Source organism: Hibiscus syriacus, unplaced genomic scaffold (genome assembly GCF_006381635.1).
Source record: "Hibiscus syriacus cultivar Baekdansim isolate YM2019G1 unplaced genomic scaffold, ASM638163v2 tig00112344_pilon, whole genome shotgun sequence".
NCBI lineage: Eukaryota > Viridiplantae > Streptophyta > Magnoliopsida > Malvales > Malvaceae > Hibiscus > Hibiscus syriacus.
Genome location: NW_024063307.1, coordinates 1,012,693 through 1,039,892, shown reverse-complemented (window position 1 = coordinate 1,039,892; position 27,200 = coordinate 1,012,693). Strand labels below are relative to the sequence as shown.

General features: G+C 35.4%; 1 protein-coding gene and 20 non-coding genes across 22 annotated transcripts; 1 reads left to right on the top strand and 20 right to left on the bottom strand.

Annotated features, from left to right (window-relative positions):
* Window positions 1-1,638: 1,638 nt before the first annotated feature.
* Window positions 1,639-25,350, top strand: LOC120178265 (probable serine/threonine-protein kinase At1g54610). Of its 2 annotated transcripts, XM_039184179.1 has the most exons (9): window positions 1,639-2,498; window positions 2,696-2,980; window positions 3,097-3,414; window positions 3,758-3,985; window positions 4,181-4,281; window positions 4,540-4,651; window positions 4,877-5,048; window positions 24,561-24,868; window positions 24,971-25,350. In XM_039184179.1, the coding sequence occupies exons 1-9, from the start codon at window positions 2,040-2,042 to the stop codon at window positions 25,130-25,132; spliced, it is 2,145 nt and encodes a 714-aa protein (XP_039040110.1). In that variant the 5' UTR covers window positions 1,639-2,039; the 3' UTR covers window positions 25,133-25,350. The 2 variants fall into 2 exon arrangements, with proteins under 2 accessions (XP_039040110.1, XP_039040109.1); XM_039184178.1 differs by lacking the exons at window positions 24,561-24,868; window positions 24,971-25,350 and adding an exon at window positions 5,455-5,712 and having other exon boundaries at window positions 4,877-5,356.
* TRNAF-GAA lies at window positions 7,563-7,635 on the bottom strand. The gene has a single exon. It is a non-coding gene; the product is annotated as a tRNA-Phe (tRNA).
* TRNAF-GAA lies at window positions 8,859-8,931 on the bottom strand. The gene has a single exon. It is a non-coding gene; the product is annotated as a tRNA-Phe (tRNA).
* TRNAF-AAA lies at window positions 11,989-12,061 on the bottom strand. The gene has a single exon. It is a non-coding gene; the product is annotated as a tRNA-Phe (tRNA).
* Window positions 12,248-12,320, bottom strand: TRNAF-GAA. Its single transcript has one exon. It is a non-coding gene; the product is annotated as a tRNA-Phe (tRNA).
* TRNAF-GAA lies at window positions 12,512-12,584 on the bottom strand. Its single transcript has one exon. It is a non-coding gene; the product is annotated as a tRNA-Phe (tRNA).
* TRNAF-GAA lies at window positions 12,777-12,849 on the bottom strand. The gene has a single exon. It is a non-coding gene; the product is annotated as a tRNA-Phe (tRNA).
* On the bottom strand, window positions 13,036-13,108 carry TRNAF-GAA. The gene has a single exon. It is a non-coding gene; the product is annotated as a tRNA-Phe (tRNA).
* Window positions 13,300-13,372, bottom strand: TRNAF-GAA. Its single transcript has one exon. It is a non-coding gene; the product is annotated as a tRNA-Phe (tRNA).
* On the bottom strand, window positions 13,564-13,636 carry TRNAF-GAA. The gene has a single exon. It is a non-coding gene; the product is annotated as a tRNA-Phe (tRNA).
* TRNAF-GAA lies at window positions 13,823-13,895 on the bottom strand. Its single transcript has one exon. It is a non-coding gene; the product is annotated as a tRNA-Phe (tRNA).
* TRNAF-AAA lies at window positions 16,948-17,020 on the bottom strand. The gene has a single exon. It is a non-coding gene; the product is annotated as a tRNA-Phe (tRNA).
* TRNAF-GAA lies at window positions 17,468-17,540 on the bottom strand. The gene has a single exon. It is a non-coding gene; the product is annotated as a tRNA-Phe (tRNA).
* Window positions 17,732-17,804, bottom strand: TRNAF-GAA. The gene has a single exon. It is a non-coding gene; the product is annotated as a tRNA-Phe (tRNA).
* Window positions 17,991-18,063, bottom strand: TRNAF-GAA. The gene has a single exon. It is a non-coding gene; the product is annotated as a tRNA-Phe (tRNA).
* Window positions 21,939-22,011, bottom strand: TRNAF-GAA. Its single transcript has one exon. It is a non-coding gene; the product is annotated as a tRNA-Phe (tRNA).
* On the bottom strand, window positions 22,203-22,275 carry TRNAF-GAA. The gene has a single exon. It is a non-coding gene; the product is annotated as a tRNA-Phe (tRNA).
* Window positions 22,731-22,803, bottom strand: TRNAF-AAA. The gene has a single exon. It is a non-coding gene; the product is annotated as a tRNA-Phe (tRNA).
* On the bottom strand, window positions 23,520-23,592 carry TRNAF-GAA. Its single transcript has one exon. It is a non-coding gene; the product is annotated as a tRNA-Phe (tRNA).
* On the bottom strand, window positions 23,784-23,856 carry TRNAF-GAA. Its single transcript has one exon. It is a non-coding gene; the product is annotated as a tRNA-Phe (tRNA).
* On the bottom strand, window positions 24,049-24,121 carry TRNAF-GAA. The gene has a single exon. It is a non-coding gene; the product is annotated as a tRNA-Phe (tRNA).
* Window positions 25,351-27,200: the final 1,850 nt, after the last annotated feature.

Below are 27,200 nucleotides of genomic sequence, written 5' to 3'. Positions count from 1 at the left end.
AATAAAAGATTATTGGAATGTATATTTTATCAAATTGTCCTTATTATATATTTGTTTTTTTAACAAGATAAATTCTACTATAATTAATTTATATATTTTCTTTAAAAAAAAATTAAATTCATAAAATTTATATAATTTTTTACAAAATTAAAAAGATAAATAGGTTTAATGAAATGTTAAAATTTTATTTTAATCCCTGAACTTCATATACAATTCTAATTATGGACTTTTTTTTGTGAATCTAAAATAGTTTAACGATAATTTTATAATTTAACATTCGTAGAATTTTTTTTGTTCAACAATAGAAGAAGGATATTTTTGAAAGAAAAAAGAATTAAGGGCATTTTAGTCTAAAACGCCGGTAATCCAACAATATCTAAGGAATGGACTAATCACATTCTCTGTAATATACCCCAAAATACCACTGTTCGTAATAAAAGATTATCGAGGGCTGATAATGTTGGCCAACCAAACAGGGGAATGAGATTCAATTCCCCCGATAATCTCATATTACCTGAACCAAACAATCCCTAATAGTTTATTCATCAAATAAACTTATATAAACGTGTAAATAAATATTCCCTTAACCCAATGGCAACTAGGGGTGTTCAAATCTGGGTATCCGGATCTTCGGGTATATGATTTTTCGACCGGTATCATGACTCGAATATTGTGACTATCCGATACTCAGGTACCCGAATTTTACGGGTGCACTTAATTCGGGTAATCGAGAATCCGATTTTTTTTCATTTTCAAATTATTAATTTTTTTAAAAATAAAACTTATATTATTAAAAAATATTATATTAATTATTAAACATACAATTAGTAGGCAAGGGATTTTTTTTAAATTTATTAGTTTAATTTAATATATAAATTATTAATAATTAAATATGTAATATTATATTATATAAAAAAATAAATATAATCGAGTATTTGGGTAATCAAATACTCAAAAAAATGTAATTGTGTGACTTGAGCTTGACCCGAAAAGTATCGGGTTGGGTACCTGACCCGGTGGGATATTAAAAAAATACCGATTTATTATAATTCGAGTCGGCTGATCGGTGGGTAGGATCAACTGGGTGGGATAATTTTTAACACCCCTAAGGCACCAACCAGAAGCCAACAACGAACGTATTCAATTATTGAAGAAAACCCTTCTTTTTCTCCCTTGCGATTTTAAAGCAACTCATGTCCCACATCGGATAAACCACTGGTAAAATAGTAGGAAACCCCAACCATATCGCTATGTCCGTACATCGTTTGGCAAGACAAGGCAGTGGCGTACGTAATCATTTATGGGAGATAGCAAAATAAATTAACCAGTGGAACCTAGAAGCTCAAAACCAGACAGAAGAATTTAGTAGTCAAAATCATAAGGCGTTCAACGCAAACAAGCAAGTCAGCTTTCCACTTTTTAATTGTTCTCAGTCTCTGTATTTATCTCTTTAAATGAAGAAAACCCAAATGGAAAAAAAATCCTAGTTTTTGAAAGATAAAGATAGAGACGGAATGGTTTCTGTTGACTTAGCCAGAGCCGGTGAAAGCCGTCTCTGTTATATATAAAGTAATAATAGTACACAGTGTTACGTATTAAAGCGTTATTGTTATAACTTATATAAATAAATCAAAGACGGCCATAGTTTCCTTGGCGGTTAATTAAAGCTTCCTCCCTCCCTCTCTCTCTCTCTCTCTCTTGTTTCTCAACCTCAATCTCTGAACACCTTTCCAGGTACCATGTCGTCTCCACTGATGTAATCTTCTGAAACATTTCTGGGTTTTGATTGTTTCTTTGATTGGATTTATATTCATCGGAGTCTGAGGTACAATATTCGTGCTACCTGTGACGTGTTTTTAGGATAAAGCTTGGATTTTTATCGGTTGTGTAGTACAAATTTTTCAACTTTGGATGTATAATGGATTGGATTATAAATAATTTCTGAATTCGTTGGTGTTATTGGTTTAAGTGGTGAATTAAGGTTGTTGAAGGAGGTCATTAGTTGTTGGTGCTTGTGATTGTGTATACAATATAGAAACATGGGTTGCATGAGTTCCAAGTCCGCGGCCGTTGAAGATAGACGAGAGAACCACCAAGAGAGGCTGAAGCGAAAAGGGTCATTAGAGAAAGTTGTTCGTCCGGCTAATTCATCGGGAAGAGAGGAAGTTGTTCGATCAAAGGATAAATATGGTGGTGGTGGTGGTGATGTGAAGGTCTTGTTTATCGATAAGAAATCCGGTGATTCGAATCGATTTCATTACAACGATCATGTTGAGGAGAAGAGGGTCATTGATAAGTTTGAGGTTGTAGAGAACAATAAGGTAGAAAAGTGTGGGGCTGTGATCGTCGGTCATCATCCCGGTTCCGAAAGGGTACTGAATAGCATAGAAGGAGAGCAGGTTGCAGCAGGGTGGCCTGCTTGGCTTGTTGCTGTGGCAGGTGAAGCTATCAAGGGATGGATACCGCGACGGGCCAATTCCTTCGAGAAGTTGGATAAAGTATGTTCTCTTTGCTTGATCCTCTACTTACATGTTGCTGTAAATTTTTTATATTGTAGTAGGGTACATGGCGATAGAGTTTGACACTGGAAACTCAGCCTTATGCTGCTATGCATCTATATCGATTGCATTCTCCATGATGAAATTCTCATTGTTCTTCATTTGGTTTTTTGTATGACAGTATTTCATTCTTGCAGATTGGCCAAGGAACATATAGTAGTGTGTATAAGGCTCGTGACCTAATTCATAATAAACTCGTGGCTCTGAAAAGAGTGAAGTTTAATAATCATGACCATGAGAGTGTGAAGTTTATGGCGAGGGAGATTGTTCTCTTACGAAGACTTGATCATCCAAATGTTATTAAACTGGAAAGCATGATCATATCCCCGATGTCGTGCAGCTTATACCTTGTTTTCGAATATATGGAACATGATCTTGTGGGACTTGCATCGCTTCCCGGGATCAAGTTTCCCGAGCCTCAGGTAATCTTGTAATGATTTTTATTGTTATCTCATTGTACAATTTATTTAGATGTTATAGGAGAGTTCTTTAATTTCAGCATTTGTTTGTTTGTAACTTCATTTCGGTTTTCGGTTAGATTAAATGCTACATGCAGCAACTTCTAAGTGGACTTGATCACTGTCATAGCCATGGTGTTCTTCATCGCGACATAAAGGGTTCAAATCTTCTTATTGACAGTAACGGAATCTTAAAGATTGCAGATTTTGGATTAGCTTGTCATTTTGATCCTCACGATAGTGTTCCAATGACCAGTCGTGTGGTGACACTTTGGTATCGGCCACCGGAACTTTTGTTAGGAGCTTCTCATTATGGGGTTGCAGTAGATTTATGGAGTGCTGGTTGCATACTTGGGGAACTGTATTCAGGCAAACCTATTTTGCCCGGGAAAACAGAGGTACTGCAATCACGAGTGGAATACTCGAATTTTAATGAGTAGATTGTTCCCGGGCTTAACAGTGCATGATTGTTTTCTTTATTTTTGTATTGTTTTGTTGTCTTGAAATTTGATTAAACTTGACGGTTGTCGATGAGTATACGCCATGTATATGTGCAGAAACTGATGTTTGCTAGCAGAAAAGGCAGTTCAGATATGTTCTACTAAATGGTTTTCGTGATGATATATGATACATATTTGTATGGTGTGCTTGTTCGCTATTCTTCCATCAAGAATTGTTCTCTAGGTGATATTATACTCCAAGTAAACGGCGGGTATGAATTAAGATCTCTGCACCTTGTAGGTTGAGCAATTACATAAGATTTTCAAGCTTTGTGGCTCGCCAACCGATGACTACTGGAGAGGAGCAAAGCTACCTCATTCAACAGTGTTCAAGCCTCTACACCCGTATAGACGATGTATCGCCGAAACATTTAAAGACTTCCCTTCTCCTACTGCAACTCTCATGGAGACCTTGCTTTCAATAGATCCTGCTCACCGAAAAACTGCAGCTTTTGCTCTGAAGAGTGAGGTAAGCACACGATGATGAATCATCTCTGATGAATTTGTTTAATAAAAGAGAAATTTTCTTTTATCAAATCGGAACTAAGATGTGTGTGTTGCAATCATGGAAAAACATGTTTTATCTGGTTTGAGTCATGAAATTCTTTATGGTCTTAGCTGTTGTGAATTTGCACCGGTTTTCTTTCTCTGCCTTTCTTGTCAGTTCTTTACTACACAACCTCTTGCCTGTGATCCTTCAAGTCTCCCCAAGTATCCTCCAAGCAAGGAGATCGATGCCAAGTTGCGGGACGAAGAATCTAGAAGGTACATGCTCAAATTTATTTTTTATCAACTTAAAAGATCAAGATCAGCATGGATTATGTTGTCTCTGGTATAAATTACTTGTCTGCCTTGTCATCTAAAAGTTTGTACCTATGTTTGATAATCACAAATATCGATAACTGATCTTCGGTAACATGACGGGGCAGTTTTTTCTTGTTCCCTTAGAAGTACTTGAGTTTGATAGTTTACCATTCAGAAGTCTTCTTCATAAGATTAACATTTTTTCTTATGGTCCTTTAGGCAAAGAGTTGGTAGCAGGGGTTCAAGGGTTGACATGGAAAAGAGGGGACAAAAGGAACCACTTGCATTATCAACATCCGAGTCTAATACCGAGTTGACGACATCAACGCAGGTAATTGTTTAAGAAGAAAAAAGAACATCTTAGGTACCGGCTACTCATTCAAATACCAGTCATAAGAAACATGATCACATTTTCTTCTGGAATTTCTTTTCCATTGAAGGATTATAAGTTTGAGATGTAATTCAAAAATGATCTATTTTCATGTGAAAACATATATACATTAGCATGTTTCATATATTTTTTTTGCGCTTGGTGGTCCGGCTCCTCTAATTGCAGGGAAAGCAACACCATCCTGGTTTGAAGAGCAGGAGTCAGATGCTGAATACTGGTAGAGCCGATTCCTTTTCTGGTGTTTTAATCGATCCTCCGCCCCTGAAACAGACACCAGCTGCAAAAGAAGAAAGTAGAGATTTCCCGGAGCACAACAAAAAGAAAATTTCACATTCAGGCCCGTTGGTCAATGGCACTGTGCTTAGGAAGTCCGGGAAGGCACATGATGATCTTTCTATGTTCTCCTCCAAAGCCAACTTATCGAAATTATCCGGCTTGGTAGCGGCTAGAACTTCGGCTTCGGAAAACCACAAACAGAAACCTGGGGCATCGACTCTAGAAGAAGTAAACCAAGCAGGCAAGGCACGCAGATCATTTGGCGGATTAGAGTCGGCCAGAAAACAGGAAATCAGACATCATCCACCGAAGACAGCAGAATCCCCGCTGCCAGGAGATGGAAGAGCCTGCAATGGGGAATCGAGTCCGGTTAGTTTCTTGACATGTTTTCGACTTCTAATATCTGGACTAAAATTCGGCATTCATGTTTCATGAATGACATCTACTAACTAATGAAACTGGTGCAGCATGGTGAAGGTCACAGCCCCAGGGGAAACAAAATGTACGTATCGGGTCCGTTGCTCGCGCCGTCTGGCAACATGGATCAGATGCTAAAAGAGCATGACCGTAAGATCCAAGAGTTTGCTCGAAGAAAAGCAAGACATGGCAAGAAAAAAGTCTATAAATAAACTTTGCAAATGCAACTACAATTTGCAGACAGCAAATTCATTATTGCTCGTCTCTGCTGGTGGTGAAGCTGGACAATATCAGCTAACATTTGAAGCCCAGAGATCATAATCCGATTGTTTATTGCTCCAAAATTGCAATCGATAGTATCTTATAGTTCTGTGTTTGGAAAAAAAAAGTGTGTTAAGGATTATTCGAACTATAATATATATATATATATATATAGATTAGAGTAGAACGGTTTTGGAGAATCCATTTACAAGAGTAAGGACAATGTATCGTATTATTTTCTGACCATACTAAGTATCATACTATAAATTAAGTCGAACTTAATCAAACGAATAAAATATTTATAAATAATATAGTCAAGTATTTTTACTGTCGGCCAAATTTGATAAAAAATTCTAAAATTTCTTTAAAAAATTCCTAATTTTTTTTAAATTTGATAAAAATTCCAATTCAGTTATTGAATTTAGATTCAATTTTTACACAACGATATTACATTTCTTTATCAAATGAAATTGTATTATATTCTTAAAATAAATGTCGCTTGAACTCATACAAATTAAAATATAAACATTTTTAATTATTCGATCAATTAATAAATCTTAATAATATAACGCTTTAAACTAAACTTTAAAATTTTAATAAATATGATCTGTGATCCAATATTGAACTTTATATTTATAATAAGTTTTATTATCATTTGTTTTATAATATTAAAAATATTTAAATTTACAATTTGTACACCTAAATTAATAATAGTGGGATCAAACCTTAGATAATAAAAGATTTTATATCCAATCAATCTCATATGGCCATTGAAAGTATTTTAGTAATATCGATTTTTTTTATAATTTTAAATATATTTACAGCCTTCTTTTAAAAATTTATTTTCCTTAAAATCAATATACGTGTGTGTATATATATATATATATATATATATATATATATATATATATATATCCAGATCTTCTTTTAAAAAACTTGATATGTATGAATAGAAAAAAAATGTGGGGATAGCTCCGTTTGTTAGATTGAAGATCTGAAGGTCACGTATTTCATCCATGCTTACTGCAAGTTTTTACATTTTTTTTTTCTTTTTCGTTGGGCTCTATATCTCTTTGTGGGTATAGGCTATTTTCTTCCACCTCTTTTTGGTCTCTCACATGTTAAAGTGAAAAAATAGAAGGCGGAAGGAAACATTATTATTTAAAGGCTTAAACAAAATTACTTTTTTTAAAATTCCTAAATTATTTTTTAGTTAAAATAAATCATTAAACTATTATATATAACGACGATTAATAGAAGAACTAATAGCAGAACTATTATATATAACGATTATTATATATAACCACTAAGAAGAGAGTAGGCCAAATCCATTAACAGGGAGAGCGAGAGACCAACATGAAAAAATTACAAAGTTCATGCGGTGAGCGCGAATAAAACACGCGACCTTTAGATCTTCAGTCTGACGCTCTCCCAACTGAGTTATCCCCGCTATTAATATCTTTTTGAAAGAGCATAGAATTTATCATTTACAAAATAACAGATGGTCTTGCTCCGCCAATTACCTGGTTAATACCGGAACTATTATATATAACGACTATTATATAAACAAGAAGAGAATAGGCCAAATCCATTAACATGGAGAGCGAGAGACCATCGTGAAAAATTACAAAGCTCATGCGATTAGCACGGATCGAACACTCGACCTTCAAATCTATAGTCTGACGCTCTCCTAACTGAGCCATCCCCGCTATTAATATCATTTTGAAAGAGCATAGAATTTAACATTTACAAAATACAAACTGCTCTTGCTTCGTCGATTGCCTGATTAATAGTGGAGCTTATATATAACGACTATTATATAACCAGTAAGAACAGAATAAGCATATTCCATTAACAGGGAGAGCGAGAGACCAACGTGAAAAAATTATAAAGTTCATGCGGTGAGCATGAATCGAACACGCAACCTTCAGATCTTCAGTCTGACACTCTCCCAACTAAGTTATCCCCGCTATTAATATTTTTTGAAAGAACATAGAATTTATCATTTACAAAATACCTGTTGGTCTTGCTCCGCCGATTGTCTGATTAATAGCGAAACTATTATATAACAAGTAAGAAGAGTATAGGCCAATCCATTAACAGAGCGAGAGACCAACGTGAAAAATTAAAGTTCATGCTATGAGCGGGATCGAACATGCGACCTTCAGATCTTCAGTCTAATGCTCTCTCATATTATTTTCCCCATATTAATATATTTTTTGAAAGGGCATAGAATTTATCATTTAAAAAATATCAACTAGTCTTGCTCCGCCGATTGCCCGATTAATAGCTGAACTATTATATATAATGACTATTATATATAACCAATAAGAAGAGAATAGACTAATTCCATTAACAGGGAGAGTGAGAGACCAACATGAAAAAAATTACAAAGCTCATGCAGTAAGCGTGGATCGAACATGTGACCTTCAAATCTTCAGTCTAACATTCTCCCAACTGAGCAATCCCCGCTATTAATATCCTTTTGAAAAAACATAGAATTTATCAGTTACAAAATATCAGTTGGTCTTGCTCCACTGATTGCCTGATTAATAGTGAAACTATTATATATAACGACTATTATATATAATTGGTAAGAAGAGTATAGGCCAAATCCATTAACTGGGAAAGCGAGAGACCAACGTGAAAAAATTACAAAGTTCATGCAGTGAGCGTGGATCAAACATGCGATCTTCAGATCTTCAATCAACGCTCTCCCAACTGTGCTATCTCCGCTATTAATATCTTTTTGAAATAGCATAGAATTTATCAGTTACAAAAAGCCTATTGGTCTTGCTCCACTGATTGCCTGATTAATAGCGAAACTATTATATATAACGACTATTATATATAACCCGTAAGAAGTGTATAGGCCAAATCTATCTACAGGGAGAGCAAGAGACCAACGTGAAAAAATTACAAAGTTCATACGGTGAGCGTGGATTGAACATGCGCCCATCAAATCTTCAGTCTGAAGCTCTCCCAACTGAGCTATTCCCGCTATTAATATCTTTTTGAAAGAGCATAGAATTTATCAGTTACAAAATACCAGCTGCTATTGCTCCGCCGATTGCCTGATTATGAGTGGAACTATTATATATAACGACTATTTTATAAAACCAATAATAACAGAATAGGCATATTCCATTAACAGAAAGAGCGAGAGACCAATGTGAAAAAATTATAAAGTTCATGCGGTGAGCGTGAATCGAACACGCGACCTTCAAATCTTCAGTCTGACGCTCTCCCAACTGAGTTATCCCCGCTATTAATATCTTTTTGAAAGAACATAGAATTTATCATTTACAAAATACATGTTGGTCTTGCTCCGCCGATTGTCTGATTAATAGCGAAACTATTATATATAACGACTATTATATATAACAAGTAAGAAGAGTATATGCCAAATCCATTAACAGGGAGAGCGAGAGACCAACGTGAAAAAATTACAAAGTTCATGCTATGAGCGTGGATCGAACACGCGACCTTCAGATCTTCAGTCTAATGCTCTCTTATATGAGTTATCCCCATTATTAATATATTTTTGAAAGGACATATAATTTATCATTTAAAAAATACCAGCTGGTCTTGCTCCGCCGATTGTCCGATTATAGCGAACTATTATATAACGACTATTATATATAACCAATAAGAAGAGAATAGGCCAATTCCATTAACAGGGAGAGCGAGAGACCAACATGAAAAAATTACAAAGCTCATGCGGTAAGCGTGGATCGAACATGTGACCTTTAAAACTTTAGTGTAACGATCTCCCAACTTAGCAATCCCCGCTATTAATATCTTTTTGAAAAAACATAGAATTTATCAGTTACAAAATATCAGTTGGTCTTGTTCCACTGATTGTCTGATTAATAGCGAAACTATTATATATAACGACTATTATATATAACAAGTAAGAAGAGTATAGGCCAAATCCATTAACAGGGAGAGCGAGAGACCAACGTGAAAAAATTACAAAGTTCATGCTATGAGCGTGGATCAAAAACGCGACCTTCAAATCTTCAGTCTAATGCTCTCTCATATGAGTTATCCCCATTATTAATATATTTTTGAAAGGGCATAGAATTTATCATTTAAAAAATACCAACTGGTCGTGCTCCGCCGATTGCCCGATTAATAGTGAAACTATTATATATAACGACTATTATATATAACAAGAAGAGAATAGGTCAAATCCATCTACAGGGAGAGCGAGAGACCATCGTGAAAAATTACAAAGCTCATGCGATTAGCACGGATCGAACACTCGACCTTCAAATCTATAGTCTGACGCTCTCCTTACTCAGCCATCCCCGCTATTAATATCATTTTGAAAGAGCATAGAATTTAACATTTGCAAAATACCAACTGCTCTTGCTTCGTCGATTGCCTGATTAATAGTGGAGCTATTATATATAATGACTATTATATATAACCAGTAAGAACAGAATAGGCATATTTCATTAACAGGGAGAGCGAGAGACCAACGTGAAAAAATTATAAAGTTCATGCGGTGAGCGTGAATCGAACACGCAACCTTCAGATCTTCAATCTGACACTCTCCCAACTGATCTATCCATGCTATTAATATTTTTTGAAAGAACATAGAATTTATCATTTACAAAATACCTGTTGGTCTTGCTCCTCCGATTGTCTGATTAATAGCGAAACTATTATATATAACGACTATTATATATAACCAGTAAGGAGAGTATATGCCAAATCCATTAACAGGGAGAGCGAGAGACCAACGTGAAAAAATTACAAAATTCATTCGGTGAGCGTGGATAGATCACGCGACTGTCAAATCTTCATTCTGATGCTCTCCCAACTGAGCATTCCCCGCTATTAATATCTTTTTTGAAAGAGCATAGAATTTATCATTTAAAAAATACCAACTGGTCTTACTCCGCCGATTGCCTGATTAATAGCGGATCTATTATATATAACGACTATTATATATAACTAGTAAGAAGATAATAGGCCAATTCCATTAACAGAAAGAGTAGGAGACCAACATGAAAAAATTATAGGGCTCACGCGGTGAGCGTAGATCAAACACGAGGCCTTCAGATCTTTAATCTGACGCTCTCTTAACTTAGTTTTCCCCGCTATTAATATCTTTTTGAAAGAGAATAGAATTTATCATTTACAAAATACCAGTTGGTCTTATTCCACCGATTTTCTGATTAATAGCAGAACTATTATATATAACGACTACTATATATAACCACTAAGAAGAGAATAGGCCAAATTCATTAACAGGGAGAGCGAGAGACCAACGTGAAAAAAATTACAAAGTTCATGCGGTGAGCGCGGATAAAACACGCAACCTTTAGATCTTCAGTCTGACGCTCTCCCAACTGAGTTATCCCCGCTATTAATATCTTTTTGAAAGAGCATAGAATTTATCATTTACAAAATACCAGATGGTCTTGCTATACCGTTTCCCCGATTAATAGTGAAGCTATTATATATAACGATTATTATGTATAATAAGACGAGAATAGACCAAATCCATTAACAGAGAGAGCGAGAGACCAACGTGAAAAAAAATACAAAGTTCACTCGGTGAGCATGGATCGAACATGCGACCTTGAGATCTTCAGTCTGACGCTTTCCAAACTGAGCTATCCCCGCTATTAATATCTTTTTGAAAGAGCACATAATTTATCATTTAAAAAATACTAATTGATCTTGCTCCACCGATTACCTGATTAATAGTAGAACTTTTATATATAAACAGTAAGAAGAGAATAGGTCAATTCCATCAAAAGGGAGAGCGAGAAACCAATGCAAAAAATTTCAAAGTTCATGCAGTGAGCGTGGATCGAACACGCGAATTTAAGATCTTTAGTCCGACGCTCTACCAACTGAGTTATCCCCACTATTAATATATTTTTAAAAGAGCATAGAATTTATCATTTACAAAATAACAGCTGGTCTTGCTCCGCCGATTACCTAATTTATAGCGAAACTATTATATATAACAAGAAGAGAATAGGCCAAATCCATTAACATGGAGAGCGATAGACCATCGTGAAAAATTACAAAGTTCATGCGGTGAGCACGGGTCGAACACGCGACCTTCAGATCTTCAGTCTAACGCTCTCCCAACTGAGCCTTCCCCGCTATCAATATCTTTTTGAAAGAGCACATAATTTATCATTTAAAATATACCAGCTGATCTTGCTCCACCGATTACCTGATTAATAGAGGAACTTTTATATATAAAGACTATCATATATAACCAGTAAGAAGAGAATAGGTCAATTCCAGTAACAGGGAGAGTGAGAGACCAACGTGAAAAATTATAAAATTCATGCAATGAGCGTGGATCGAACACGCGACCTTAAGATCTTTAGTCCGATGCTCTCCCAACTGAGCTATCCCCACTATTAATATCTTTTTGAAAGAGCATAGAATTTATCATATACAAAATTCCAGTTGGTCTTGTTCCGTCGATTTCCTGATTAATAGCGGAACTATTATATATAACGACTATAATATATAACCAGTAGAGAATAGGCATATTCCATTAACTGGGAGAGCGAGACCAGTGTGAAAAAATTATAAAGTTCATGCGGTGAGCATGAATCGAACATGCGACCTTTAGATCTTCAGTCTGACGCTCTCCCAACTGAGCTATCCCCGCTATTAATATCTTTTCGAAAGAGCACATAATTTATCATTTAAAAAATACCAGTTGGTCTTGCTTCACCGATTACCTGATTAATAGAGGAACTATTATATATAACGACTATTATATATAAACAGTAAAAAGAGTATAGGCCAAATTCATTAACAGGGAGAGCGAGAGACCAACGTGAAAAATTACAAAGTTCATGCGATGAGCGTGGATCGAACACGCGACCTTCAGATCTTCAGTCTGACGCTCTCCCAACTAAGCTATCCCCGCTATTAATATCTTTTCGAAAGAGCATATAATATATCATTTAAAAAAATACCAGTTGGTCTTGCTCCACCGATTACCTGATTAATAGAGGAACTATTATATATAACGACTATTATATATAAACAGTAAAAAGAGTATAGGCCAAATTAATTAACAGAGAGAGTGAGAGACCAACGTGAAAAATTACAAAGTTTATACGGTGAGCGTGGATCGAACACGCGACCTTCAGATCTTCAGTCTGACGCTCTCCCAACTGAGCTATCACCGCTAGTAATATCTTTTTTAAAGATCAAAGAATTTATCAGTTACAAAATACTAGCTGGTCTTGCTCCGCCGATTGTCTGATTAATAGTGGAACTATTATATATAATGACTATTTTATAAAACGAGTAATAACAGAATAGGTATATTTCATTAACAGCGAGAGACCAACGTGAAAAAATTATAAAGTTCATGCGGTGAGCATGAATCGAACACGCGACCTTCAGATCTTCAGTCTAACGCTCTCCCAACTGAGCTATCCCCGCTATTAATATCTTTTTGAAAGAACATAGAATTTATCATTTACAAAATACCTGTTGGTCTTGCTCCGCCGATTGTCTGATTAATAGCGAAACTATTTTATATAACGACTATTATATATAACAAGTAAGAAGAGTATAGGCCAAATTCATTAACAGGGAGAGCGAGAGACCAACGTGAAAAATTACAAAGTTCATGCGGTGAGCGTGGATCGAACACGCGACCTTCAGATCTTCAGTCTGACGCTCTCCCAACTAAGCTATCCCCGCTATTAATATCTTTTCGAAAGAGCATATAATTTATCATTTAAAAAATACCAGTTGGTCTTGCTCCACCGATTACCTGATTAATAGAGGAACTATTATATATAACGACTATTATATATAAACAGTAAAAAGAGTATAGGCCAAATTCATTAACAGAGAGAGCGAGAGACCAATGTGAAAAATTACAAAGTTTATACGGTGAGCGTGGATCGAACACGCGACCTTCAGATCTTCAGTCTGACGCTCTCCCAACTGAGCTATCACCGCTAGTAATATCTTTTTGAAAGATCAAAGAATTTATCAGTTACAAAATACTAGCTGGTCTTGCTCCGCCGATTGTCTGATTAATAGTGGAACTGTTATATATAATGACTATTTTATAAAACCAGTAATAACAGAATAGGTATATTTCATTAACAGCGAGAGACCAACGTGAAAAAATTATAAAGTTCATGCGGTGAGCATGAATCGAACACGCGACCTTCAGATCTTCAGTCTAACGCTCTCCCAACTGAGCTATCCCCGCTATTAATATCTTTTTGAAAGAACATAGAATTTATCATTTACAAAATACCTGTTGGTCTTGCTCCGCCGATTGTCTGATTAATAGCGAAACTATTTTATATAACGACTATTATATATAACAAGTAAGAAGAGTATAGGCCAAATCCATTAACAGGGAGAGCGAGAGACCAACGTGAAAAATTACAAAGTTCATGCAATGAGTGTGGATCGAACACGCGACCTTCATATCTTCAGTCTAATGCTCTCTCATATGAGTTATCCCCATTATTAATATATTTTTGAAAGGAAATATAATTTATCATTTAAAAAATACCAGCTAGTCTTGCTCCGCCGATTGCCCGATTAATAGCGGAACTATTATATATAACGACTATTATATATAACCAATAAGAAGAGAATAGGCCAATTCCATTAACAGGGAGAGCGAGAGACCAACATGAAAAAATTACAAAGCTCATGCGGTAAGCGTGGATCGAACATGTGACCTTCAAAACTTTAGTGTAACGTTCTTCCAACATAGCAATCCCCACTATTAATATCTTTTTGAAAAAACATAGAATTTATCAGTTACAAAATATCAGTTGTTCTTGTTCCACTGATTGTCTGATTAATAGCGAAACTATTATATATAACGACTATTATATATAACAAGTAAGAAGAGTATAGGCCAAATCCATTAACAGGGAGAGCGGGAGACCAACGTGAAAAAATTACAAAGTTCATGCTATGAGCAAGGATTGAACACGCGACCTTCAGATCTTCAGTCTAATGCTCTCTCATATGAGTTATCCCCATTATTAATATATTTTTGAAAGGGTATAGAATTTATCATTTAAAAAATATCAACTGGTCTTGCTCCGCCGATTGCCCGATTAATAGCTAAACTATTATATATAACGACTATTATATATAACAAGAAGAGAATAGGCCAAATCCATCTACAGGGAGAGCGAGAGACCATCGTGAAAAATTACAAAGCTCATGCGATTAGCACGGATCGAACACTCGACCTTCAAATCTATAGTCTGACGCTCTCCTAACTGAGCCATCCCCGCTATTAATATCATTTTGAAAGAGCATAGAATTTAACATTTACAAAATACCAACTGTTCTTGCTTCGCCGATTGCCTGATTAATAGTTGAGCTATTATATATAACGACTATTATATATAACCAGTAAGAACAAAATAGGCATATTCCATTAACAGGGAGAGCGAGAGACCAACGTGAAAAAATTATAAAGTTCATGCGGTGAGCGTGAATTGAACACACAACCTTCAGATCTTCAATCTGACACTCTCCCAACTGATCTATCCACACTATTAATATTTTTTGAAAGAACATAGAATTTATCATTTACAAAATATCTGTTGGTCTTGCTCCGCCGATTGTCTGATTAATAGCGAAACTATTATATATAAAGACTGTTATATAACCAGTAAGAGTATATGCCAATCCATTAACAGGGAAAGTGAGAGACCAATGTGAAAAAATTACAAAATTCATTCGGTGAGCGTGGATCGATCACGCGACCGTCAAATCTTCATTCTGATGCTCTCCCAACTGAGCATTCCCCGCTATTAATATCTTTTTGAAAGAGCATAGAATTTATCATTTAAAAAATACCAACTGGTCTTACTCCGCTGATTGCCTGATTAATAGCGGATCTATTATATAAAACGACTATTATATATAACTAGTAAGAAGAGAATAGGCCAATTCCATTAACAGAAAGAGTAGGAGACCAACATGAAAAAATTATAGGGCTCATGCGGTGAGCGTAGATCGAACACGCGACCTTCAGATCTTTAATCTGACGCTCTCTTAACTTAGTTTTCCCCGCTATTAATATCTTTTTGAAAGAGAATAGAATTTATCATTTACAAAATACCAGTTGGTCTTATTCCGCCGATTTTCTGATTAATAGCAGAACTATTATATATAACGACTACTATATATAACCACTAAAAAGAGAATAGGCCAAATTCATTAACAGGGAGAGCGAGAGACCAACGTGAAAAAAATTACAAAGTTCATGCGGTGAGCGCGGATAAAACACGCAACCTTTAGATCTTCAGTCTGACGCTCTCCCAACTGAGTTATCCCCGCTATTAATATCTTTTTGAAAGAGCATAGAATTTATCATTTACAAAATACCAGATGGTCTTGCTATACCGTTTCCCCGATTAATAGTGAAGCTATTATATATAACGATTATTATGTATAATAAGACGAGAATAGACCAAATCCATTAACAGAGAGAGCGAGAGACCAACGTGAAAAAAATACAAAGTTCACTCAGTGAGCATGGATCGAACATGCGACCTTGAGATCTTCAGTCTGACGCTTTCCAAACTGAGCTATCCCCGCTATTAATATCTTTTTGAAAGAGCACATAATTTATCATTTAAAAAATACCAGTTGATCTTGCTCCACCGATTACCTGATTAATAGTAGAACTTTTATATATAAACAGTAAGAAGAGAATAGGTCAATTCCATTAAAAGGGAGAGCGAGAAACCAATGCGAAAAATTTCAAAGTTCATGCAGTGAGCGTGGATCGAACACGCGAATTTAAGATCTTTAGTCCGACGCTCTACCAACTGAGTTATCCCCACTATTAATATATTTTTAAAAGAGCATAGAATTTATCATTTACAAAATAACAGCTGGTCTTGCTCCGCCGATTACCTAATTTATAGCGAAACTATTATATATAACAAGAAGATAATAGGCCAAATCCATTAACATGGAGAGCGAGAGACCATCGTGAAAAATTACAAAGTTTATGCGGTGAGCACGGGTCAAACACGCGACCTTCAGATCTTCAGTCTAACGCTCTCCCAACTGAGCCTTCCCCGCTATCAATATCTTTTTGAAAGAGCACATAATTTATCATTTAAAATATACCAGCTGATCTTGCTCCACCGATTACCTGATTAATAGAGGAACTTTTATATATAAAGACTATCATATATAACCAGTAAGAAGAGAATAGGTCAATTCCATTAACAGGGAGAGTGAGAGACCAACGTGAAAAATTACAAAATTCATGCAATGAGCGTGGATCGAACACGCGACCTTAAGATCTTTAGTCCGATGCTCTCCCAACTGAGCTATCCCCACTATTAATATCTTTTTGAAAGAGCATAGAATTTATCATATACAAAATTCCAGTTGGTCTTGTTCCGTCGATTTCCTGATTAATAGCGGAACTATTATATATAACGACTATTCTATATAACCAGTAGGAAGAGAATAGGCATATTCCATTAACTGGGAGAGCGAGAGACCAGTGTGAAAAAATTATAAAGTTCATGCGGTGAGCATGAATCGAACACGCGACCTTTAGATCTTGCTCTCCCAACTGAGCTATCCCCGCTATTAATATCTTTTCGAAAGAGCACATAATTTATCATTAAAAAAATACCAGTTGGTCTTTCTTCACCGATTACCTGATTAATAGAGGAACTATTATATATAACGACTATTATATATAAACAGTAAAAAGAGTATAGGCCAAATTCATTAACAGGGAGAGCGAGAGACCAACGTGAAAAATTACAAAGTTCATGCGGTGAGCGTGGATCGAACACGCGACCTTCAGATCTTCAGTCTGACGCTCTCCCAACTAAGCTATCCCCGCTATTAATATCTTTTCGAAAAAGCATATAATTTATCATTTAAAAAATACCAGTTGGTCTTGCTCCACCGATTACCTGATTAATAGAGGAACTATTATATATAACGACTATTATATATAAACAGTAAAAAGAGTATAGGCCAAATTCATTAACAGAGAGAGCGAGAGACCAACGTGAAAAATTACAAAGTTTATACGGTGAGCGTGGATCGAACACGCGACCTTCAGATCTTCAGTCTGACGCTCTCCCAACTGAGCTATCACCGCTAGTAATATCTTTTTTAAAGATAAAAGAATTTATCAGTTACAAAATACTAGCTGGTCTTGCTGCGCCGATTGTCTGATTAATAGTGGAACTATTATATATAATGACTATTTTATAAAACCAGTAATAACAGAATAGGTATATTTCATTAACAGCGAGAGACCAACGTGAAAAAATTATAAAGTTCATGCGGTGAGCATGAATCGAACAAGCGACCTTCAGATCTTCAGTCTAACGCTCTCCCAACTGAGCTATCCCCACTATTAATATCTTTTTGAAAGAACATAGAATTTATCATTTACAAAATACCTGTTGGTCTTGCTCCGCCGATTGTCTGATTAATAGCGAAACTATTTTATATAACGACTATTATATATAACAAGTAAGAAGAGTATAGGCCAAATCCATTAATAGGGAGAGCGAGAGACCAACGTGAAAAATTACAAAGTTCATGCAATGAGCGTGGATCGAACACGCGACCTTCATATCTTCAGTCTAATGCTCTCTCATATGAGTTATCCCCATTATTAATATATTTTTGAAAGGAAATATAATTTATCATTTAAAAAATACCAGCTAGTCTTGCTCCGCCGATTGCCCGATTAATAGCAGAACTATTATATATAACGACTATTATATATAACCAATAAGAAGAGAATATGCCAATTCCATTAACAAGGAGAGCGAGAGACCAACATGAAAAAATTACAAAGCTCATGCGGTAAGCGTGGATCGAACATGTGACCTTCAAAACTTTAGTGTAACGTTCTCCCAACTTAGCAATCCCCGCTATTAATATCTTTTTGAAAAAACATAGAATTTATCAGTTACAAAATATCAGTTGGTCTTGTTCCACTGATTATCTGATTAATAGCGAAACTATTATATATAACGACTATTATATATAACAAGTAAGAAGAGTATAGGCCAAATCCATTAACAGGGAGAGCGGGAGACCAACGTGAAAAAATTACAAAGTTCATGCTATGAGCGTGGATCGAACACGCGACCTTCAGATCTTCAGTCTAATGCTCTCTCATATGAGTTATCCCCATTATTAATATATTTTTGAAAGGGTATATAATTTATCATTTAAAAAATACCAACTGGTCTTGCTCCGCCGATTGCCCGATTAATAGCGAAACTATTATATATAACGACTATTATATATAACAAGAAGAGAATAGGCCAAATCCATCTACAGGGAGAGCGAGAGACCATCGTGAAAAATTACAAAGCTCATGCGATTAGCACGGATCGAACACTCGACCTTCAAATCTATAGTCTGACGCTCTCCTAACTGAGCCATCCCCGCTATTAATATCATTTTGAAAGAGCATAGAATTTAACATTTACAAAATACCAACTTTTCTTGCTTCGCCGATTGCCTGATTAATAGTGGAGCTATTATATATAACGACTATTATATATAACCAGTAAGAACAAAATAGGCATATTCCATTAACAGGGAGAGCGAGAGACCAACGTGAAAAAATTATAAAGTTCATGCAGTGAGCGTGAATCGAACACACAACCTTCAGATCTTCAATCTGACACTCTCCCAACAGATCTATCCACACTATTAATATTTTTTGAAAGAACATAGAATTTATCATTTACAAAATACCTGTTGGTCTTGCTCCGCCGATTTTCTGATTAATAGCGAAACTATTTTATATAAAGACTGTTATATATAACCAGTAAGAAGAGTATATGCCAAATCCATTAACAGGGAAAGTGAGAGACCAATGTGAAAAAATTACAAAATTCATTCGGTGAGCGTGGATCGATCACGCGACCGTCAAATCTTCATTCTGACGCTCTCCCAACTGAGCATTCCCCGCTATTAATATCTTTTTGAAAGAGCATAGAATTTATCATTTAAAAAATACCAACTGGTCTTACTCCGCTGATTGCCTGATTAATAGCGGATCTATTATATAAAACGACTATTATATATAACTAGTAAGAAGAGAATAGGCCAATTCCATTAACAGAAAGAGTAGGAGACCAACATGAAAAAGTTATAGGGCTCATGCGGTGAGCGTAGATCGAACACGCGACCTTCAGATCTTTAATCTGACGCTCTCTTAACTTAGTTTTCCCCGCTATTAATATCTTTTTGAAAGAGAATAGAATTTATCATTTACAAAATACCAGTTGGTCTTATTCCGCCGATTTTCTGATTAATAGCAGAACTATTATATATAACGACTACTATATATAACCACTAAGAAGAGAATATGCCAAATTCATTAACAGGGAGAGCGAGAGACCAACGTGAAAAAAATTACAAAGTTCATGCGGTGAGCGCGGATAAAACACGCAACCTTTAGATCTTCAGTCTGACGCTCTCCCAACTGAGTTATCCCCGCTATTAATATCTTTTTGAAAGAGCATAGAATTTATCATTTACAAAATACCAGATGGTCTTGCTATACCGATTCCCCGATTAATAGTGAAGCTATTATATATAACGATTATTATATATAATAAGACGAGAATAGACTGGTATAACCACTGCCTTAGAAATGAATTCGCCCCGATGTGTGTAATCGCTCCAGTAGGCGGACTGTCCCCCGAGGTTAACACGGTAGCTCCGAATTCCGTACACCCGAAATCGGAGTGGACTGCCGGTGGTATTGCTCTTCTTATCGGAAAACACACAGAGAGAATATTTAGAAAACACTTGGAGAGTAAATTCTGAATGTTGAGAGTGAGTTGAGAAGCTGAATATAGCTCTCTATTTATAGGCTAGAAATAGGGTTAAAATAGTCCATAAAATTTCAGGATTAAATCTCTTCTTTTGTAACAGTTGAAACGTCTAGATGAACCTGACTCAAAAATAGTCCAGGTTCATTTCATCATTATTCAACTGTTATAACTCCCGAAATTATATCATGTAACCCCTGGAATTAAATCAAATAACTCCTGTAACTCCTGATATTAACAGCTTGTCTCCTCTGTACAAAGCTGGAAATCAGTCCAGATACATCTTAACGTTTTTGATTTAATTTAGGAAAAGTTGTTTAATTTCTGATAACTCTCATAAACCAGCTGTTATCATTTGAATTTAAATAGTTCTCAGTAACCTATAAATATCAGTTGAAATCTTTCACATTTTTCCATTTGTTTCTTTCAAAGAGAAATTCCTCAAGAAATTTCTCTAAAAAGATAGTATCCACGCGGACGTGTCGAAGACACATATTACCACGACCACGAGCCGAGCCGAGCCGTGTCATGCCAAGACGGACGGCGGCGGCGGCGGTGCGTCAGAGTCCCCCTTATTCTCTTTCACTCAACAAGGAAGTGGGAAATCCAAACCATAAATACCCATTCCCAATAGTTTTTCCAATACTATGTGGGATTGAGTATTACCAACAAGCACAAACATATTAACAGGGAGAGAGCGACCAACATGAAAAAATTACAAAGTCTATGCGGTGAGCGTGGAACAAACACGCGACCTTTAGATATTCATTCTGACGGTCTCCTAACTGAGTTATCCCCACTATTAATATATTTTTGAAAGAGCACATAATTTATCATTTAAAAAATACCAGCTGGTCTTGCTCCACCGATTGCCTGATTAATAGCGGAACTATTATATATAACGACTATTATATATAACCAGTAAGAAGAGAATATATCAATTCCATTAATAGGGAGAGCAAGAGACCAACTTGAAAAAATTACAAAGCTCATGCAATGAGTGTGGATCGAACACGCGACCTTTAGATCTTCAGTCTGTTGCTTTCCTAACTGAGTCATCCCCCTATTAATATCTTTTTGAAAGAGCATAGAATTTATCATTTACAAAATACATGTTGGTCTTGCTCCACCGATTCCCTGATTAATAATTACAAAGTTCATGCAGTGAGCGTGGATTGAACACACGACCTTCAGGTCTTCAGTCTAACGCTATCCCAACTAAGCTATCCTCCTATTAATATCTTTTTGAAAGAGCATAGAATTTACGAGTTACAAAATACCAATTGGTCTTCCGCCACCGATTGCTTGATTAATACTGAAACTATTATATATAACGACTATTATATATAACCAGTAAGAAGAGAATAGGCCAAATCCATTAACAGGGAGAGCAAGTGACTAACGTGAAAAAATTACAAATTTCATACGGTGAACGTGGATCGAACATGCGACCTTCAAATCTTCAGTCTGACGCTCTCCCAACTGAGCTATCCCCGCTATTAATATCATTTGAAAGAGCATAGAATTTATCAGTTACAAAATACCTATTGGTCTTCCTACACCGATTCCCTGATTAAAAGTGAATCTATTATATATAACAACTATTATATATAACTAGTAATAAGAGTATAGGCCAAATCCATTAACAGGGAGAGCGAGAGACCAACGTGAAAAAATTACAAAGTTCATACGGTGAGCGTGGATCGAACACGCAACCTTCAGATCTTCAGTATGACGCTCTCCCAACTGAGCTATCACTGCTAGTAATATATTTTTGAAAGATCATAGAATTTATCAGTTACAAAATACCAGCTGGTCTTGCTCCGCCGATTGTCTGATTAATAGTGGAACTATTATATATAACGACTATTATAATAACCATTAGAAAGAGAATAGGTCAATTCCATTAACAGGGAGAGCGAGAGACCAAGATGAAAAAATTATAAAGCTCATGCGGTGAGTGTGGATCAAACAAATGACCTTCAGATCTTCAGTCTGATGCTCTCCCAACTAAATTATCCCCGCTATTAATATATTTTTGAATGTGCATAGAATTTATCAATTACAAAATATCAATTAGTCTTGCTCCACCAATTGCCTGATTAATAGCGAAACTATTATATATAACGACTATTATATATAACCAGTAAGAAGAGTATAGGTCGAATCCATTGGCAGGAGAATGAGAGACCAACGTGAAAAAATTACAAAGTTCATACGGTGAGCGTGGATCGAACACGCAACCTTAAGATCTTTAGTCCGACGCTCTACCAACTGAGCTATCCCCACTATTAATATATTTTTAAAAGAGCATAGAATTTATCATTTACAAAATACCAGCTTGTCTTGCTCCGTCGATTACCTGATTAATAGCGGAACTATTATATATAACGACTATTATATATAACAAGAAGAAAATAGGCCAAATCCATTAACATGGAGAGCGAGAGACCATCGTGAAAAATTACAAAGTTCATGCGGTGAGCACGGGTCGAACACACGACCTTCAGATCTTCAGTCTAACGCTCACCCAACTGAGCCTTCCCCGCTATCAATATCTTTTTGAAAGAGCACATAATTTATCATTTAAAAAATACCAGCTGATCTTGCTCCACTGATTACCTGATTAATAGTGGAACTTTTATATATAACGACTATCATATATAACCAGTAAGAAGAGAATAGGTCAATTCCATTAACAGGGAGAGCGAGAGACCAACGTGAAAAATTATAAAATTCATACAGTGAGCGTGGATCAAACACGCGACCTTAAGATCTTTAGTCCGATGATGTCCCAACTGAGCTATCCACACTATTAATATCTTTTTGAAAGAACATAGAATTTATCATATACAAAATTCCAGTTGGTCTTGTTCCGTCGATTTCCTGATTAATAGCGGAACTATTATATATAACGACTATTATATATAACCAGTAAGAAGTGAATAAACTAAATCCATTAACAGGGAGAGCGAGAGACCAACGTGAAAAAATTACAAAGTTCATGCGGTGAGCGTGGATCAAACACGCGACCTTCAGATCTTCAGTCTGGCGCTCTCCCAATTGAGCTATCACTGCTATTAATATCTTTTCGAAAGAGCACATAATTTATCATTTAAAAAATACCAGTTGGTCTTGCTCCACCGATTACCTGATTAATAGCGGAACTATTATATATAACGACTATTATTTATAAACAATAAAAAGAGTATAGGCCAAATCCATTAACAGGGAGAGCGAGAGACCAACGTGAAAAATTACAAAGTTCATAAGGTGAGCATGAATCGAACACGCAACCTTCAGATCTTCAGTCTGACGCTCTCCCAACTGAGCTATCACCGCTAGTAATATCTTTTTGAAAGATCATAGAATTTATCAGTTACAAAATACCAGCTGGTCTTGCTCCGCCGATTGTCTGATTAATAGTGGAACTATTATATATAACGACTATTTTATAAAACCTGTAATAACAGAATATGTATATTTCATTAGCAGGGAGAGCGAGAGACCAACGTGAAAAAATTATAAAGTTCATGCAGTGAGCGTGAATCGAACACGCGACCTTCAGATCTTCAATCTGACGCTCTCCCAACTGAGTTATCCCCGTTATTAATATCTTTTTGAAAGAACATAGAATTATCATTTACAAAATACATGTTGGTCTTGCTCCGCCGATTGTCTAATTAACAACGAAACTATTATATATAATGACTATTATATATAACAAGTAAGAAGAGTATAGGCCAAATCCATTAACAGGGAGAGCGAGAGACTAACGTGAAAAAATTACAAAGTTCATGCTATGAGCGTGGATCGAACACACGACCTTCAGATATTCAGTCTAATGTTCTCTCATATGAGTTATCCCCATTATTAATATATTTTTGAAAGGACATATAATTTATCATTTAAAAAATACCAGCCGATCTTGCTCCGCCGATTGCCCGATTAATAGCGGAACTATTATATATAACCAATAAGAAGATCTGATCCATGGCACTGTGGAAATTTCCCGGAGCACAACAAAAAGAAAATTTCACATTCAGGCCCGTTGGTCAATGGCACTGTGCTTAGGAAGTCCGGGAAGGAACATGATGATCTTCCTATGTTCTCCTCCAAAGCCAACTTATCGAAATTATCCGGCTTGGTAGCGGCTAGAACTTCGGCTTCGGAAAACCACAAACAGAAACCTGGGGCATCGACTCTAGAAGCAGTAAACCAAGCAGGCAAGGCACGCAGATCATTTAGCGGATTAGAGTCGGCCAGAAAACAGGAAATCAGACATCATCCACCGAAGACAGCAGAATCCCCGCTGCCAGGAGATGGAAGAGCCTGCAATGGGGAATCTAGTCCGGTTAGTTTCTTGACATGTTTTCGACTTCTAATATCTGGACTAAAATTCGGCATTCATGTTTCATATGAATGAACATCTACTAACTAATGAAAACTGGTGCAGCATGGTGAAGGTCACAGCCCCAGGGGAAACAAAATGTACGTATCGGGTCCGTTGCTCGCGCCGTCTGGCAACATGGATCAGATGCTAAAAGAGCATGACCGTAAGATCCAAGAGTTTGCTCGAAGAAAAGCAAGACATGGCAAGAAAAAAGTCTATAAATAAACTTTGCAAATGCAACTACAATTTGCAGACAGCAAATTCATTATTGCTCGTCTCTGCTGGTGGTGAAGCTGGACAATATCAGCTAACATTTGAAGCCCAGAGAGATCATAATCCGATTGTTTATTGCTCCAAAATTGCAATCGATATGTATCTTATAGTTCTGTGTTTGGAAAAAAAAAGTGTGTTAAGGATTATTCGAACTATAATATATATATATATATATATATATAGATTAGAGTAGAACGGTTTGGAGAATCCATTTACAAGAGTAAGGACAATGTATCGTATTATTTTTTTCACCATACTAAGTATCATATTATAAATTAAGTCGAACTTAATCAAACGAATAAAATATTTATAAATAATATAGTCAAGTGTGTATTTTTACTGTCGGCCAAATTTGATAAAAAATTCTAAAATTTCTTTAAAAATTCCTAATTAATTTTTAAATTTGATAAAAATTCCAATTCTGTTATTGAATTTAGATTCAATTTTTACACAACGATATTACATTTTCTTTATCAAATGAAATTGTATTATATTCTTAAAATAAATGTCGCTTGAACTCATACAAATTAAAAGAATATAAACATTTTTAATTATTCGATCAATTAATAAATCTTAATAATATAACGCTTTAAACTAAACTTTAAAATTTTAATATATATATGATCTGTGATCCAATATTGAACTTTATATATTTTATAATAAGTTTTTATTATCATTTGTAATATTATAATATTAAAAATATTTAAATTTACAATTTGTACACCTAAATTAATAATAGTGGGATCAAACCTTAGATAATAAAAGATTTTATATCCAATCCATCTCATATGGCCATTGAAAGTATTTTAGTAATACCGATTTTTTTTTATAATTTTAAATATATTTACAGCCTTCTTTTACAAATTTATTTTCCTTAAATTCAATATACGTATATATATATATATATATATATATCCAGATCTTCTTTTAAAAAACTTGATATGTATGAACAGAAAAATAATGTGGGGATAGCTCCGTTCGTTAGATTGAAGATCTGAAGGTCACGTGTTTCATCCATGCTTACTGCAAGTTTTTACATTTTTTTCTTTTGCGTTGGGCTATATCTCTCTTTGTGGGTATGGGCTATTTTCTTCCACCTCTTTATGGTCTCTCACATGTTAAAGTGAAAAAATAGAAGGCGGAAGGAAACATTATTATTTAAAGGCTTAAACTAAATTGCTTTTTTTAAAATTCCTAAATTATTTTTTAGTTAAAATAAATCATTAAACTATTATATATAATGACGATTAATAGAAGAACTATTATATATAACTACGATTAATAGCAGAACTATTACATATAACGATTATTATATATAACCACTAAGAAGAGAATTGGCCAAATCCATTAACAGGGAGAGCGAGAGACCAACATGAAAAAATTACAAAGTTCATGCGGTGAGCGCGAATAAAACACGCAACCTTTAGGTTTTCAGTCTGACGCTCTCCCAACTGAGTTATCCCCGCTATTAATATATTTTTGAAAGAGCATAGAATTTATCATTTACAAAATAACAGATGGTCTTGCTCCGCCAATTACCTGGTTAATAGCGGAACTATTATATATAACGACTATTATATATAACAAGAAGAGAATAGGCCAAATCCATTAACATGGAGAGCGAGAGACCATCGTGAAAAATTACAAAGCTCATGCGATTAGCACGGATCGAACACTCGACCTTCAAATCTATAGTCTGACGCTCTCCTAACTCAGCCATCCCCGCTATTAATATCATTTTGAAAGAGCATAGAATTTAACATTTGCAAAATACCAACTGCTCTTGCTTCGTCGATTGCCTGATTAATAGTGGAACTATTATATATAACCAGTATGAACAAAATAGGCATATTTCATTAACAGGGAGAGCGAGAGACCAACGTGAAAAAATTATAAAGTTCATGCGGTGAGCGTGAATCGAACACGCAACCTTCATATCTTCAGTCTGACACTCTCCCAACTGATCTATCCATGCTATTAATATTTTTTGAAAGAACATAGAATTTATCATTTACAAAAT

Coding starts and splice junctions, on each gene's coding strand:
- LOC120178265 (XM_039184179.1), top strand. CDS start 2,040: ATGGGTTGCATGAGTTCCAAGTCCGCGGCCGTTGAAGATAGACGAGAG. Junction 3,986..4,180: donor CTTTTGCTCTGAAGAGTGAG/GTAAGCACACGA, acceptor CTTTCTTGTCAG/TTCTTTACTACACAACCTCT. Junction 24,869..24,970: donor GCAATGGGGAATCTAGTCCG/GTTAGTTTCTTG, acceptor AAACTGGTGCAG/CATGGTGAAGGTCACAGCCC.